General features: G+C 40.4%; 2 protein-coding genes across 4 annotated transcripts in view; one reads left to right on the top strand and one right to left on the bottom strand.

Moving 5' to 3' along the window:
• Window positions 1-32: 32 nt before the first annotated feature.
• Window positions 33-16011, bottom strand: part of EIF2AK1 (eukaryotic translation initiation factor 2 alpha kinase 1) — a 33054-nt gene continuing 17075 nt past the window's right edge. For all 3 annotated transcript variants that reach the window (XM_045541289.1, XM_045541291.1, XM_045541292.1), the window contains exons 11-15: window positions 12812-12912; window positions 6548-6662; window positions 6250-6332; window positions 4960-5193; window positions 33-934 (exon numbers count right to left, since the gene is read on the bottom strand). In XM_045541289.1, the coding sequence (XP_045397245.1) occupies window positions 803-934; window positions 4960-5193; window positions 6250-6332; window positions 6548-6662; window positions 12812-12912 (665 nt within the window). In that variant the 3' untranslated portion in view covers window positions 33-802. The remainder of the gene's footprint in view (window positions 935-4959; window positions 5194-6249; window positions 6333-6547; window positions 6663-12811; window positions 12913-16011) is intronic.
• On the top strand, window positions 8030-12238 carry ANKRD61 (ankyrin repeat domain 61). The gene is made up of 3 exons (XM_045541308.1): window positions 8030-8245; window positions 9198-9292; window positions 11153-12238. The coding sequence occupies exons 1-3, from the start codon at window positions 8030-8032 to the stop codon at window positions 12096-12098; spliced, it is 1257 nt and encodes a 418-aa protein (XP_045397264.1). The 3' UTR covers window positions 12099-12238.

Below are 16011 nucleotides of genomic sequence, written 5' to 3'. Positions count from 1 at the left end.
TGGGATTCAAAAATGAATATATCAGATTGTACATCCACCTCTGAGGGATGTACAGATTGGTGGGGGAGTTGAGTGCTGTATTAAAGGAAAGAGGACCACGGGAACAGGGCAAAGGTGGGAAAGAGCCTGTCTGAGCTGCTCTGAGATCACTGGGGACAGAGTACAAAGCTTTGCTAGGCGTATGGCTTTGGAATGATGCTGAACTGAAGGTGGGCAGAACAGACAAAAGCTGGAGGTGCACGCTGCTAAGGAGTTGAACTTTTATCTTGGAGGCAGCAGAGAGCCAGCAAAAGGTTTTGAGCCCAGAAATGAACTGATCAGGTGTCTTTCTGGTAATTAACCTCAGCAACAGTGTGAGAGGGCGGGGAGACTGGCAGCTGTACACACTGGAACAGACCCGTCAGTGTGCAGGCCTGGGCTCAGGCAGTGAGGGTGGGGAGCACACATGGATTTCTGCAGTAGAACCTTCTAAAGGGGGACTAAGGAGTCAACGGACAGAGTTTCAAGAAGAACAGTTGAGGATGATGTCTATTCAGGAATAGGAGCTTGTGCAATAGGAAAGGGAAAGAACAGGTTTAATTCAGAGCAGTCTTAAGTTTGAGATGCTGAGTCATGAAAAAGCTACCCAAGGAAAAAGCAGTTTGGGACACTTTTACATCTTTAGTAAGTCTTGCACAGCCTTACTAAATATAATTAAGAATTATACCATTTATACCCTAATAAAGATTGAAAATTTACATTCCAATTAACAATTTAAGAGTTTTAAGTCCACTTGCATATTACTGACATAGCCTAAATAAGGCTAGATAGGTACACCTCCGTCTTTCAAGCTATCCTTCACCCCTTTGTCCTGAGAAAGGAGGTTTAGCTGCCTCTTTAGTTCTTCAATTTCTTTTTCTTGCTCTATTATCTTCATCTGTAGGGTGAGATTAACCTGTAATGAGAAAATTTTAAGCTCCATTAAAATGGCTATTTCCCTTTTAAATATACAGCAGCCCATGCTTTGCATGGTTCCAATATGCATGAGTTTGTTATCACAGTTAACTTAAATAACACTAGTCACCCAACGGCATGGTTCAAGTGTCAGTGACCACAGTCCATTAACTCCAGTTCCCCAAACACTATGTTAAATAACATGTACACCACGATCAGGGACCAGTCACTTTCAAGGTCTGTCAGAGACTGGTCTCCATACATCTGTTAGTTCACAACAAAGTGTGTAGTTGTGTTGCCTCTTCGTCTTCCAGTGAGGAACCCACATGACATTTTTTTTAAATGGAGTAAGAGGGAACTGGCCAACAAAGATGAAAGTGCAGCGAAGTAATGAAAAGTGATAAATGCTGGAATTGAAATGAGGGTCAAACGTAAAAGGTGTTCTAGAATAGCAGGCAGAAGTAGGAACGTTGCCACTACAAGAGTCAACATTCTCATGTTGCAGCCACAGGCACTGAGTGAGAGCAGCTTCTCAACATAAATGAGGAAAGGGATAAAGATGTCCCAGAGAAAGTGACACCAGCAAAAAAACTTCACATTAAAAGAATTCTCAGATGTTTCACAACACAGAAAGTATTATACAAAGGATAAAATGCTGGAAGCCGATCCAAACTTCAGGAGTATGACAATTTGCCAAGGCAAAAAAAGGTACACACTGTCATATATTATACAAGATGAACGTAGTCACTGTTCAAACTGCTCCTGAGACTGACTTTTCAATGTTTCTAACATTTTAAGATACAAAACACTAAATCAACATTAGTTTTATGATTTTTTCATCTCTACATACATTTATAACTGACAATAAGAGAGTTTAATGTTTTGCCAAATTTTAAAGGTCACAAAACAATCATAACTTTCCCTATTGATTAAGATCCCTTTGCATGGCTTGAGCTTTTTTAATTTTTATTTATTTATTTTTTTGGGGATGCAGTCTAGCTATGTCATTCAGGTTGGAGTGCAGAAGTGTGATCATAGCTCACTGCACCCTCAAACTCCTTGGCTCAAGTGATCCTCCTGCCTCAACCTCCCGAGTAGCTGGGACTACAGGTGTGCACCACCACGCCTGGCTATCTTTGCTAGGTCATTTTTTAACAGTACCACACTACCATGCAAAGCAAGGACTGCCTGTATATACAAGTCCTTATCTGTATAGGTGCATGTAGGTTACTTTTTTTATAATAAAATTTTATAAAATAGGAGAAATTCTTGTCATAAATAACTATGGTCTCCAACAGCTATCTTAACTGAGTGTTAGAAAATCCCCTCCATATGTGAAGATAAATGCTTATGCTTGGTTTTAAGAACCATATCTGTTATTTTCAAACACTTCCAAAAAAGAGAAAAGTACTACATCTACCTGTTTACCATTTAGGCTAATAAAATTCACTATTTCACTTGACAAGCCTTAAATAGTAAGTCAGTTATCTGATTCTTCTAAACAGTCACTACAAGTGGTTCCCAACTAGTGTATGTCAGAATCACTTCAAAGGTTTGTTAGAATACAGACTGCTGCCCCCTCCCCTCCCCAAAATTCTCTTTTTAGTAGCTTGGGGGACCAGAGAAGGCCTGAGAATTCTATCAAGTTCCCAGGTCAATGTATGCTGCTGATCTGGAGACTACACTTTGCGAACCACTGCATTCAGGCAATGCTGCTCAAATACTGTGTGTGTAAATCACTTTCTGCTTAAAACTCAGATTCTGACTCAGTGTGTTGGGGGTGCAGCTCCCAGGTAATGCTGATGTGGCTGGTATGAGGACCATACTTTGAGTCACAAAGCACTAGAGGATCTGTGAATATATCTTTGAATTAAGCTTTTATTAAATCTTAAAAAGTTTCTAGAGGAATAGAATGGATGAATCATCTACTATTTCCAGCATATGCAGACTAGAGACTATACCTGGCACTGTAACAACATGACAGGAAGGATGAAGGGAATGGTCGCCCTAGGGCAATGCCACATCACAGGACTGAAAACCACAATCATGAAATTGAATACGGAAAGCTCTTACACTGGCTAAGGTTGTCTCTGCCATTGTTCCAACTCCCCCTTAGAATTTCTGCTGTCCTTGACCCTTTGGTATGTGTCTCTTTACAGGTAGGTACTTTTATAAAATTTATAAAAAATTATACACCATACTTGGAAAGGAAAAATAAAACGTTTCACTGACTTAGCAAGATGAGGCTAGAAACTGAAGCTCCTAATTTTTAGGGTAGAAAGCTGGCAGTGGGGCCGGGCGCGGTGGCTCACGCCTGTAATCCTAGCACTCTGGGAGGCCGAGGCGGGTGGATTGCTCGAGGTCAGGAGTTCGAGACCAGCCTGAGCAACAGCGAGACCCCGTCTCTACTAAAAATAGAAAGAAATTATCTGGCCAACTAAAATATATATAGAAAAAATTAGCTGGGCATGGTGGCGCATGCCTGTAGTCCCAGCTACTCAGGAGGCTGAGGCAGTAGGATCGCTTAAGCCCAGGAGTTTGAGGTTGCTGTGAGCTAGGCTGACGCCACGGCACTCACTCTAGCCAGGGAAACAAAGCGACACTCTGTCTCAAAAAAAAAAAAAAAAAAAAAAGCTGGCAGTGAATCACTTTGCTTACATGGACTATGAATACAGGTGTGCTGTTTGTATTAAAATTAGTACTTGAGGCCGGGCGCGGTGGCTCACGCCTGTAATCCTAGCTCTGGGAGGCCGAGGCGGGTGGATCGCTCGAGGTCAGGAGTTCGAGACCAGCCTGAGCAAGAGTGAGACCCCGTCTCTACTAAAAATAGAAAGAAATTATCTGGCCAACTAAAAAATATATATACAAAAAAATTAGCCGGGCATGGTGGCTCATGCCTGTAGTCCCAGCTACTAGGGAGGCTGAGGCAGTAGGATCGCTTAAGCCCAGGAGTTTGAGGTTGCTGTGAGCTAGGCTGATGCCACGGCACTCACTCTAGCCCGGGCAACAAAGTGACACTCTGTCTCAAAAAAAAAAAATAAATAAAATAAAATAAAATAAAATTAGTACTTGATGCACTGTTGGGGAACTCTTAGGATGGGTTTAAATATCTAGTTTCCACAAACCTTAGTCTAAGCTCAACTATTCTTCATGAAACAGGATTCATAACTTAAACAAATTGTATTTTAAGCTTCCTATTTTCCCCAGCATTAAAAAAAATTTAGAGATTGTATCTGCAGGCATCAGCTGCAGACCCAAGCCAGGCCATCATTGCTGCTCACCTGGTGGCCCTCAGCGACAGCATGCAGCTACCGCCCAGGGACTAGAGCATCATCCCCGGTAGCACACTCTTCAGCACTACCCTCACAGGTACCAGGATCATCTATGACTGGAAATTCCTGATGGAGTGTCAGACCTCACCTGTGATCAAAACACCCCTTAGGGACCTGTCAGCTACTCCCGGGGTCACCAGCCCTGCCAGGGATGACCCCCCCCCCCCATACACGCACAGAAGCAAGCCAGAGCCACTTGTACCACGGCCCAGATGATAAGTGGGTGGGTGGTGAAGGGTCACAGTTTGAGACAGACATTTAAAGGAACAGTCAGAGGATGGAACGTTGCCTATGGGTCCCTCTGGCACTTCTCAGGAGACAAGTCACACGTGCCAGGCCTTATGAAAGTTATACTGGGCAAGTGTCAGGTGTAGGGTCAGTCATTCCTGCCCTCTACTTCCTCACTCAGGGCACCTGCCCTCCCTTCCTCTTTGTAAACACCAGCAGATATCTCCTGCGTCTCTGCTGATGTAAGAGCTGCTACCCCAAGGGAAGTGACTCCCACAAGCACACCCTGCAGGTAGCCAAGGACAAGGCCCTTCTGAAGGATCATCTGGCTCTTCCAGCCCTATCCTCTGGGGCACACTCACCCCTTTTCCTTAGGTTGATGTGCCTGGGGAAGCTCCCCTTCCCTCCCTTCCCCGAGAGAGGAAATAAAAACCACCTAGGGCCAAAAAACAAAAAATGCACATACACTTCCAGAATTTTGGAAAAGTTCACTTTGCAGCAGCTGAATAGCAGACGGTCTCTGGGACGAGTTCCTTCTAGTTAAAAGCTGGATATACTTGGCTTGTACCGGACACCTTTTACTGAGGGATTCAGGTATCTGACCAGTTCTCAAACCTGTTAAAACTTCTGCTCGCTCCATCTCTGTTCCAAACGGCTGAAAGAGTTCCAGCAGGATCACACCCAAGCTGTACATATCTGACTGGAAAAATAACAATAAGGGGAATTCACTAGTAAAATATAAAGTCAGAATAACATTTCCATTGCAATGTGCCATCATCTCAAATGGGAGAGGATTTCTAAGAATAACGATGTACAGTCACCTACAATGCAGGGAACAGAGCAGGATGGTTCGTCCCTCACAGAGGCAGGTGTCTGCCCTGAGCAAAGGTGACCGAGACTTTCACAACCCTGTCTCTTTACCATGAACAGGGGCATCTGTGGGCTTGACGGTCAGGCGAAGGGCAGGGATAATCTCCACCACCCACAGCAGTCACGACCACACAACTGTCTTCACTACACCTTGACCATCAGGCCTGACCCAGACAGTGCTGTGAGCTCACTCCTGCTAGTGCCAGCTACAGGAATGCCACAAAATGTCGCAAGTCCTACTCCAGTCTCACCTCGGCCTCCACTCATAATTAAGCATTCTTAGTAACATTTAACAAACTTGGTATAAAATCTGTGCTGCTTTTCCTAAAAATAGTTTTTTTTAGGAAGGTCTTTACTAAATAGGATTTTAGGGGCAACCATGGTTTTTTCTGGCAGCTCTTTCCCAATCTAAAAAGCTAAATGATTCATCAAAAGGAAGAAAATTCACTAGGCTATTATTGTGAAGAAAGGATTTACTTTAGCATTTAAGGAACAATAGGGTTTAAAACTTCAAAATATCTGCATCCTATTTCAAAGGAGTCAAGTGGCAGACTTATTTACCTAAGAGCTTGAAAACAGAAGAATGCAAGGCTGAAAAGAGGTTTCCTGAATCCCAGCCCCATGAAGTGAACGGAGACATTTGAAAGGGAAAGCTCATTTTAAAAACAATGTGTGACACCCATGGATTTAGAAATAGTAAAGTTGCCTTAAAAATGCAGTCAGATCCGACTGAAAAGTGAGGCTTATCCTTAGGGCAGTTTGATGTAATAGATAACCTACAGTCCTCAGTTATCTCCAAACACATCTCTACAACAGAACTTCTCCATTTAATTGTACTGTCTGTTATTTACAATTGCAAAATAAAAGAGGGAAAAGCAAATACTACCTTGGCATCATACTCAGATCCTTCCAACTGTTCAGGTGAAGCATATAGACAAGTACCCACTCTAGAAGTATGTATCGGTATTCCTATAATTTCAAAATCCACATGTTAAACATTGCCATGTTAACACTGTCAGCACTAAAGAACATTTACTAGAGCAGGGCATTTTAGCTCCTAGGGGAACAATGGTTGCTCTTTGTCTTCATCTTACCTTTGCTATTAAATCTTTATGGTTCTTTTTAAATACTGAAATGTTCAACCATATCTTTTTTTAATGCAAAAAAAAAAAAAAACAACTTACTCTTCCCATTCCCGTTGGTCCAGTCTGTGTTCTTGTGTATGATGTCTGTGCAGGCCAGACCAAAGTCTCCTATTTTTACTTGCTGATCAGGCCCATGAAGAAAAATATTTCTAGGCTATAAACAAACAGAACAAATCAACTCATTGGCTTTCTTAAAACAAACAGTAAAAACTTGTGAATGTTAAGAGTTTCCAACTCCAGAGCAAGCAGCCTCCTCAAAAGTTAAAATTTTGAGCAACAATTCTCAAATTCAGCTGTACATTAAAATCGCTGGGGAGAGTTTAAAAAAAAAATCTCAGTGTCCAAGCCTTTCCCCAAACCAACTAGATCAGAACTCCTGGAGGTGGATGGAAGCATCAATTTTATTTAAAAGTCTCAAGGTGATTTCAAATTTGAGAACCATTAATGTAGAGCATACTTAATATACAAGGGCTTCTCAACTCTGGCTGTACATCATCATGTGAGATGCTTTTAAAAACTACTGTCCTCTCCAAAGTCAAAGACATTAGTATTTTTTATGAAAGAACTTTGATATTTTTTAAAAGCTCCCAGATGATTCATATATTAGCCAGGGTTGGGAATGACTAGGTCACCTTCAATGGCTCTACTGAAGCAGCTGTTGCAGACCCAAAACATCCCCAATAGAAGCATTCCCACGCCAGTGAAAAACTGCCCCCGTAACAGGGGGAGAGAAGATGCTACCAAAAACTAAAAAATACTTAGGTTTAAAGTTACTTTCGTGGCTGGGCGCTGTGGCTCACGCCTGTAATCCTAGCACTTGGGAGGCCAAGGCGGGTGGACCGTTTGAGCTCAGGAGTTCGAGACCAGCCTGAGCAAGAGTGAGACCCCGTCTCTACTAAAAATAGAAAGAAATTATCTGGCCAACTAAAAATATACAGAAAAAATTAGCCGGGCATGGTGGCGCATGCCTGTAGTCTCAGCTACTGGGGAGGCTGAGGCAGTAGGATTGCTTGAGCCCAGGAGTCTGAGGTTGCTGTGAGCTAGGCTGATGCCATGGCACTCTAGCCCGGGCAATAGAGTGAGACTCTGTGTCAAAAAAATAAAATAAAATAAAATAAAAATAAAAAAATAAAGTTACTTTCTTACTTTATGTAATAATTTTAGTTTTTTATTTTAATGTATAAATTCTCCCATTTTAGCTTTGTCAGTGTCTGAACGACAGTTGAACTGGAAGAAAAAACAGAAATAAAGGTGTAAGATGATAGTTTGGATATATGTTTTTGTGAGTGAGTGGAAGAGCCTAAAAACTGTGCTGACATTTGACACTCTATGATCAAGGAACAAGGTCTGGAAAAAGTCTGGCTCCGATATAAAAATCAATTGTGTTCACAGATACAATTCTCAACAATTCTAGAACAGTTCCAGAACTGCACAGAAAGAATCATCACAAAGAGGCTGAAACTGACCAACTCTGTAACATTTTCCTCTGAACTCTTAAGTCATCACTGTTAAGTTTTTCTCATGGGAAATATAATCAAGAAAGAAAGTAGAGACCCAGTTGTAGACAGTGCCAAGTCCCTGGAAGATGGCCCATCTGTAGCACTTCACATGAAACTCTATGAGGCCATAATGAGAGAAGACTGCCCTACGATCAAGGCACTCCTAAGAAGTCACCCCGTCAACCAGCCCATGACCATTCTGGCCAACTCCACCAGTTACAGATTATTGCTGAACCAGGTACACGCTTTTCTGGTCAGGCATGTTTAGAAAAGACAGGATGCTTAGGAAGGAGCATGATCTAATCCTCACGAACTCACTAAACTCCTCACTGCCCTTACAAATAGACAGTACATCTCCAGCTTACTCCACATTTGGAACAATGCTCCCGAAGTCTGCAACCCCTCTCTCCCATTTAACACACATAAACTGAAACGAGAACAGACTAGAACCTGTCTGGTTGGAAGAAAATTAATGTCATCCTCTCAAATGTACCCATGGTGATTATGTCTGTATGATGGAATTATTTTTTCCTTTTTAATACATACTTCTTCATTTCCTAAATGTTTATACAATGATTACTGCCTTTATAATTAAAATTTTTTTCAAAAAGGAAGTCACCCTCCCCTTCATCCCACCCTCTCCTCTTATCTTGCAGTCATAGTACAGAACCACTACTTATATGTATATATTTTAAGAACTGGCATAAATAGCTCTGCTAATCACAGGCAGAACATATGCTGCATTATCTTTAAAAATCCTGAAGATGCAGGTTTTGCTGCTGATAATGTGACTTTCACAAAGCCTTAAAAAATATAACACCTATTTGTCAATCACCCTACAGGTTAATTTAAGAACTAAGTGACTTCATAGCAATTACCATTAATATTATATTAGGGCTCTTTACAAGAATCAACTTTCAAAAACTTTCAGACTTTTGAGTGTCTTTTCTGTTTCCTCAGTAAATCTGCTTTTCTGTAAAACACAGACTTTATTAATGTGAAATTCACTGAGTTTTGATCATTTAAAACAGGCAACAGAAAGGAAAATTTCAATGCACATACAAGAAAAATATTGAACCCATAAGATCCTAAATAAATGTGTATTTCCTTTGAAATGGCAAGCTAACACTAATACTATTTTTAACTACACAGGGCTAATTGTAACGTATTTTGCTTTCCCCCTGAAGCAGACACAATCTATCATCCCCATTCATCTGGCTGCCGAATACCGTAAGGCACAAAGTTTGCTTTGTTTGTTAGAACATGGTGCTGACCCAGAAGTAAGGTAAGTTAATGCAGCAGGCAATCATTTCTAAATGAGGATATACCTGGATTTAGATTTTTTTCAGTTCGTAACATTTTCCAGTTAAGTCTGGACTTGTTCATTCTGCACGGGTTATGGACTACAAATTATCCTTTTTTGAATGAACCAATTTCTTTAGTAATAGAGGAGATACTCTGAAATGTTGGAAATAATGCAACAACACAAGCCTATCAGCCAAATTAGTGCACAGTGAGTATTAAGTACTCAACAGTGGTGTTGTAGAAAATGCAATAAGTCCCGGTCATGGCCCTCAAGAAGTTTAACAACCTAAGTTAGGTATGAAAAATTAGAAAATATAAATAGACAATGGATTTTTTTGTTTATTATCCTCCACTAGAAGATAAGCTTAGTGAAAGAGAAGTTTATCTTGCTCACCACTCTATGTCCACCATCTAAACCAAAGGCCTGACACTTAGTACCCAATAAATACTATTTGAATGAATAAAAGAATTATACAGTATAAAAATAATAGGTTGGTCATGGTGGTTCACACCTGTAATCCTAGCACTTTGGAAGGCCGAGGTAGGAGGATAGCTTAAGGCCAGGAGTTCAAGACCAGCCTAGGCAACATAGCAAGACCCTGTCTCTACCAAAAAAAAAAAAAAAAAAAACTAGCCTGGCATGGTAGTGCACACCTGTAGGTCCAGTTACCTGCAAGGCTGAGGTGGGAGAATCACTTGAGCCCAGGAGTTTGAGGTTGCACTTAGCTATGATGATGCCACTGCACTCCAGCCTGGGCAACAGAGCAAGACCCTGTCACAAAAAAAATTAGAACTTCTTGCCCCAAATCCTTGTCATGCTCCACAGGAACCCACCTGATCTGTCTTGCTCTCAATCTCTCTCTACACACCCTACCCCAGCTCTACAAGTTTCTGAAAGTCCTTCTACATGTAGAATCTAGACCATCACAGACTCACCCCATCTTCCTCAGGGCACCCTTTCCTACCTTTCATACCACGTACAGTATGTGAGGCTTCTATACCTCCCTGGAACTTTGTCTACTTCCAATATTTAGTTGTTTGACTATGTTTCATGTCTGTCTTCCATACTGTTCCTTACTAGACTATCAGCCCTACAGAGGTAGGGACCACTTACTGTTTCACCATACTCCCAGCCTAGGACTTCACAATAAATAAATATGTGAACTACAATCATTTTCTAATTTCTGTGAAGCAGATTTTCATAAAAAACCTTCCCTTTTCTCTGCCCAAACAAAGGAATTTTGGAAGCAATCCTGAGAGATGAGGGCCAAGTTATAGTATGCTCATCCAGCTGGGTTGGAGCAGGGAAGGACAATGAAATGACTTCACTAACTTGAGAATGACCCTAGGTCTTCAGATTCAACCCTTACCATGTATTCCATGACCTACACACTTGAGTGAAAATGTCAGGCAGATACAGAATTGCTAAGAACTGAGTAAATGGGAGTTCTGGCCCTTCATGGCTCACTTCTATGATAATAACAGATCACACTCAAGTCCACACAATTTCACTGAATGCCTACTAACTCAGCCCAGCACTGCGCAAGGAAATAACTAAGATCTAGCCTCAAAGGGGCCACAGTCCTAGCAGGAACATCAAAGTTGAAATAGGCTGCTCAAAGAAGCTGGGCCCCACCATGCAGTCATGCATCTTACCACGTACCCAAAAAACCCTGGGATAGCCTCAGCAATTACTCAACAATGCAGACTTTGAAACACTGCTTTAAAGTAATTAAAGTATATTACTTTAAATAAATGTTGCCTTCTTAAGCACTAATTCTTCATGTAGAGCCATTCCCACTGCGAATTTAACGTAATATGTGACCAATACCTGTTCTAGGGACAGGAGAGGCCTCACCACACTCCACTTGATGCTGCTGCACTGGCCAATCACTTCTAACACATGGACAAAACCGGCCAATAGAATCCAAAGGATCCTGACAGACATTCAGAATAATGCTGTGATGTGTCTCCGCATCTTGTGTGAACACGGAGCTCAAGTTAATGCTCGAGTAGGCAACAGCAACAGTCATTCACCACTCCACCTGGCCATAACATACGGGACCTATCCAGTTCTCTCCATTTTGGCCCAGAATGGCGCCCATGTCAATGCTGTGAATGAATCCAGCATGACACCCCTTCACATGGCTGCAGATATCCTGAACAGGGAGATGATGGAAACGCTCATTGCCTGTGGAGCAAACGTGAACTGTGCTATCTCTTCCACGGGGAACACGGCCCTGAAGCTGGCGGTGTGCACTGCATCAAGCAAAGCAGGCCGGCTGCTGGGAGTGGGGATGAGCTGCATCCGTCTGCTGCTAATGCACGGAGCCAAAGTCAATGCCCAGGACCACGAAGGTCAAACAGCTATCCACGAGGCTTGTTTTGGAGGCAGGGGGACAATAATCAATCTCTTGCTCGAATTTGAAGCAAATATTAATATTTTAACAAGAAATGGGGAATCTCCAATTTATATGTACCTTCAGCGCAGTTCCAATATAAGAGATAGGACACTTCTTGCCAGGCTACTTCATCACACTTATCCTTTGAGGCTGACCAATAAGCAAGGGATTCTACCTTCAGGAATCATGCTACCAGAATTTCACCTCTTAAGGGAAACCCTAATAAAGCTATCTCAAAACCCTTTATCCCTAGAGGATATCTGTAAAAGAAACATCAGAAATATTTATGGTGAGAAATACAAACAACTCTTGAAGCAACTTCTCCCAGTGAAGATATGGAATTCTGTATACTGTTGTTATGACGCAGCTTACCTCTTGAAATAAGCTCTTGAAGTTTCACAGTGCCAGAGAATTTCAGTAACTCAAATTGCATTTTCTGACTAGACATGTACCAGAAAATACTTAACCCATCACCTTTTTACATCCCAAACGTACAAACTCTGGTTCTTAAACCTTTTTCAAAAAATAAAGTGATTTGCACATTAACCTTTTTATTCCTAAATTTTCTTTTAAATGCCTTTTCTAGGATTTAATTTTTGCCTGAAAAGTAAACAAATTAATTGAGAACTCTTCAGCACCAAAGAAATAAACATATTTCCTCTTTTCTTAATAGTCTTCTATGGGTAAAAACTAGAACAGTCATTATAGATTTGTCTTAAAAAGCAAAAAAAATTTCCCATGTTCATTTTCCTTTAAGATGGATAATTACAGAAACAGAATTTACCTCTAGGGCTGCAGTAATATATGAGCACTTCTGTCAGCACTAAGTACGTTATACTAGCACTCAAGGCACACCACCTGAAAAACAGTACTCATACTCCACAGAGAATTTTCAAATGCCCAAAAATTATTGCTTTAAATTCAATATAAGGTTTTCATGTCTGGACCTATGGAATGATGATTTATGTAACAGTAATGATAACCTCCTACATAAATGGATCAGGGCACATAATCTCATTTAATTCAATGAATCAACATCAAGTCACCCCTGATAAGAAGCTAGCACTGCTTTCAATGACTTCATCACCCCCACTTACCTTCAGATCTCTGTGTACAATTCCCATGTTATGTATGTAAAACACACCTTCTACCAATTCTTGAAAAATTTTCGTTGCAACACTGGCCATAACATAAGGACCTTGAAGTGAAAAAAAGTTTTATTTTTTATTTTTACTTATTATATTAACATCTAAATATTAATGTGGTTCTGAATACATTAACATCTAACTCTTAGCAACATTCAGATTTTCAACAGTCAATACTCCAAAATGGTCTAAAACCTAGAAATAAGCAGAAAGGGCTCCTCAGCTAGCAAAGAAACCACCACATATAGCGCCCAACAGTCGATAGACTTTGCCACCAAAAACAGAATACCTCTAATTTCACTCAGTGCCCCTGTATTACTTTTAAATAATTCTCAGGCATCAGGTGACTAGATTAGATGAAGATTAAGTCCCTTCAACCCTTGACATCCTGGGGTTTAATGCTAATAAACCCAGTGTCCTAGCCCAGAAGTGGATTAAAGACATTATTACAAATAATGGAATAAGAAAAAAGATAAATTATGTAAGCTCAAGGGGTAAGCTTCCATCATCCAGAAGTCCTCATTTTCCAAAAATGATTGACATATAAAGCATATGGCAAAAAAAGGGTAAATGAATTAATTCATCTATTAATATGATGACATAATAAATGAATTTAGAGGGTGGAAAGATTTTATAGGACAAAAGCAAACAAAAATTGATAAAATCCTGGAGTTTTCCCACCAAGTTAATAATATCATAATAAAAGCTTAATAGCTCAGTTATTTTAAATCATAAACCTTAGGAGGCTGAAATGGGAGAATTGCTTGAGCTCAGCAGTCCAAGACCAGCCTGGGCAACAAAGCAAGACCCCATATCAATTAAAAAAAAAAAAATCACAAACCTATTGTTTACCCTCAAGAACAAGAACATTACATGCTCCCATCTCCTTAAATGAGCCTAGCTGGTTTCCTAACTCGTATCGATTCCACACAAAGAACAAGTGTGCCCTTTTACAGTATCAAACATATACTTGGGCAAGTATCTTAAAAGACAGAAAACTATGTGTAAAAGCAATGGTTCAACCTGTAATATCCTGTTATGACTCAACCTCACAGTGAAGTGACCCACCTCTTATCTGGGTAGAAGTGCAAGGAAGGCTTTTGACTTCTACAATTATTCAGAAAACTTCCTTCCTTTGGTCTGTCTTTAAAATACATGGTTCTCATTGTAACCCACCTTACATATCCAAACAGCAGGCAACAGTTAGAGGATTCAGTAACCATACACAGACCTGACCCCGTAGTCACAGTCTGCTCTGACTCAGTGCCTTCTCTATGCCTGGCAATCCTTTACACTCAGTGCTTTAACCCTCACAACAACCCTATAAAATAGGAGTAATCCCATTTTACAGATGAGGAAACAAACCCAGAGCAGTTACCTGACTTGCCCAAAACCTTGCAGCTGGTGAGTACAAGCACCAGCATTCAAACCCGGGTCTGTTGCTCATGGGATTGTTGGAAATGGTGAAATGTACAAATAGAATTGATGGAAAGCTATAAACACAGTGCTAGACTACTACAAAGTTAAAACTCTTTGTTTTAAAATATTTTTAAAAGAAAAATATACACCATGATAGCAGCATCAAACATTTCACCTTTGTTGTTTTGAAAGGTTTACTGTACTGGACAGTATACGGTTGTCATCCTATACTCATTACTTTTTTTCAAATGGAAGTTTAAAGATCAACAATTGCATACAGGCTTTAATAAACCATTTTCCTTCTTATAAAGACATTTGCACATAAACTACAATGCTCACACAGCAAGCAAAGGATACAGGTTTATAGGGGATGGAAAACACCCAACACGATACTTGCCATGACTGAACTGGACAAAGTTCTGGCATGTCCTTCTAATTACATGGCAAACATAGAAGCAGCACTGAGGTGTGTCCAGCAGCTGCTGGAGGAAGACATTATGTTTCTGTCTTTCCACTGGCAGCTAGTCTAAGAGTGTGAGTAGGTTATCTGATCTATGTTTTAGACCAAATAAAGGAGTGAATGCCAAATGATTAATGACTGATATTTAGTTGAGTCTTTACTCAAAATCAGGTCACTCTCATCTGCTTTTTCGATAATCTAATACTGTCATTTTTTTTTCTTTCTTCACTTATGTCTGATCTTGCAATGTAAAATACAGTCATTTTAAACTTCAGCTACACATAAGAATCAACAAGAGAATTTTCAAAAAAATACCAAAGGCCAAGACCTATCCCAAACCAATTGTATAAAAATAACTGGTGTGGTCCAAGACAACAGCTTTTTAAAAAACTGATTTTAATTTTTAGAATAGTCTTAGGTTTACAGAGAAACTGAGAAGATACTGCAGTTTTCCCATAGAACCCATACCCCGTTTCCCCTGTTATTAACACCTTACATTAGTACGGTACATTTGTCACAATCAATGGACTGATACTGATACATTATATTACTAACTGAAGCCCAGAGTTTATTCAGATTTCCTTAGTTTTTGCCAGTTTCCTTTTTCTGTCCCAGGACCCCATTCAGGATATACCACATTACACTGAGTTGTCATGTCTGTTTAGGTACCTCTGGCCTGTGACAGTATCCCAGACTTTCCTTGTTTTTGATATGACCTTGACAGTTCTGAGGAGTATTGGTCAGATGCTGTATTTTGTAGAATGTTCTTCAACTGGGATTTGTCTGATGTTTTTCTCATGATTAGACTAGGATTACGTTTTGGAGAGGAGGACCACAGAGATGAAGTGTCCCCCTCACCACACTGCATCAAGGGGCATATACTCCCCATGTGACTTGTCACACTTGATGCTCACCTGGATCGTGGCTAAGGTGGCATCTGTCAGGTTTCTCCACTATAAAGTTATAGTTCTCCACTGCTAAGCTGCTCTTTTTTTATTGACAACATCTTTTAAAAGTTCCCCCAGGTGATTCTAATGTGTAGCGGAAGTTGAGAACCAGTGTTACAATATTTTAATGTATCAGCCAACAGAGTACTCCTAGAAGGATACATAACGCTGGGGTCTGTGGGGAGGAGGAGGCTGGATTTTAAGGGAGTAAACTTTTCACCACATACCCTCTATAAAGAATTTCTTTTTATAACAATATCACACTTTCAGTTTAAAAAAAAAATAAAAACAAGTATTTAATTTTGTCTTTTAAAAAATTAAAAGGG

Source organism: Lemur catta, chromosome 2 (assembly GCF_020740605.2).
Source record: "Lemur catta isolate mLemCat1 chromosome 2, mLemCat1.pri, whole genome shotgun sequence".
NCBI classification, from domain to species: Eukaryota; Metazoa; Chordata; class Mammalia; order Primates; family Lemuridae; genus Lemur; species Lemur catta.
The sequence above is the reverse complement of the archived record's forward strand: the minus strand, read 5'-3'. Positions and strand labels throughout refer to the sequence as shown.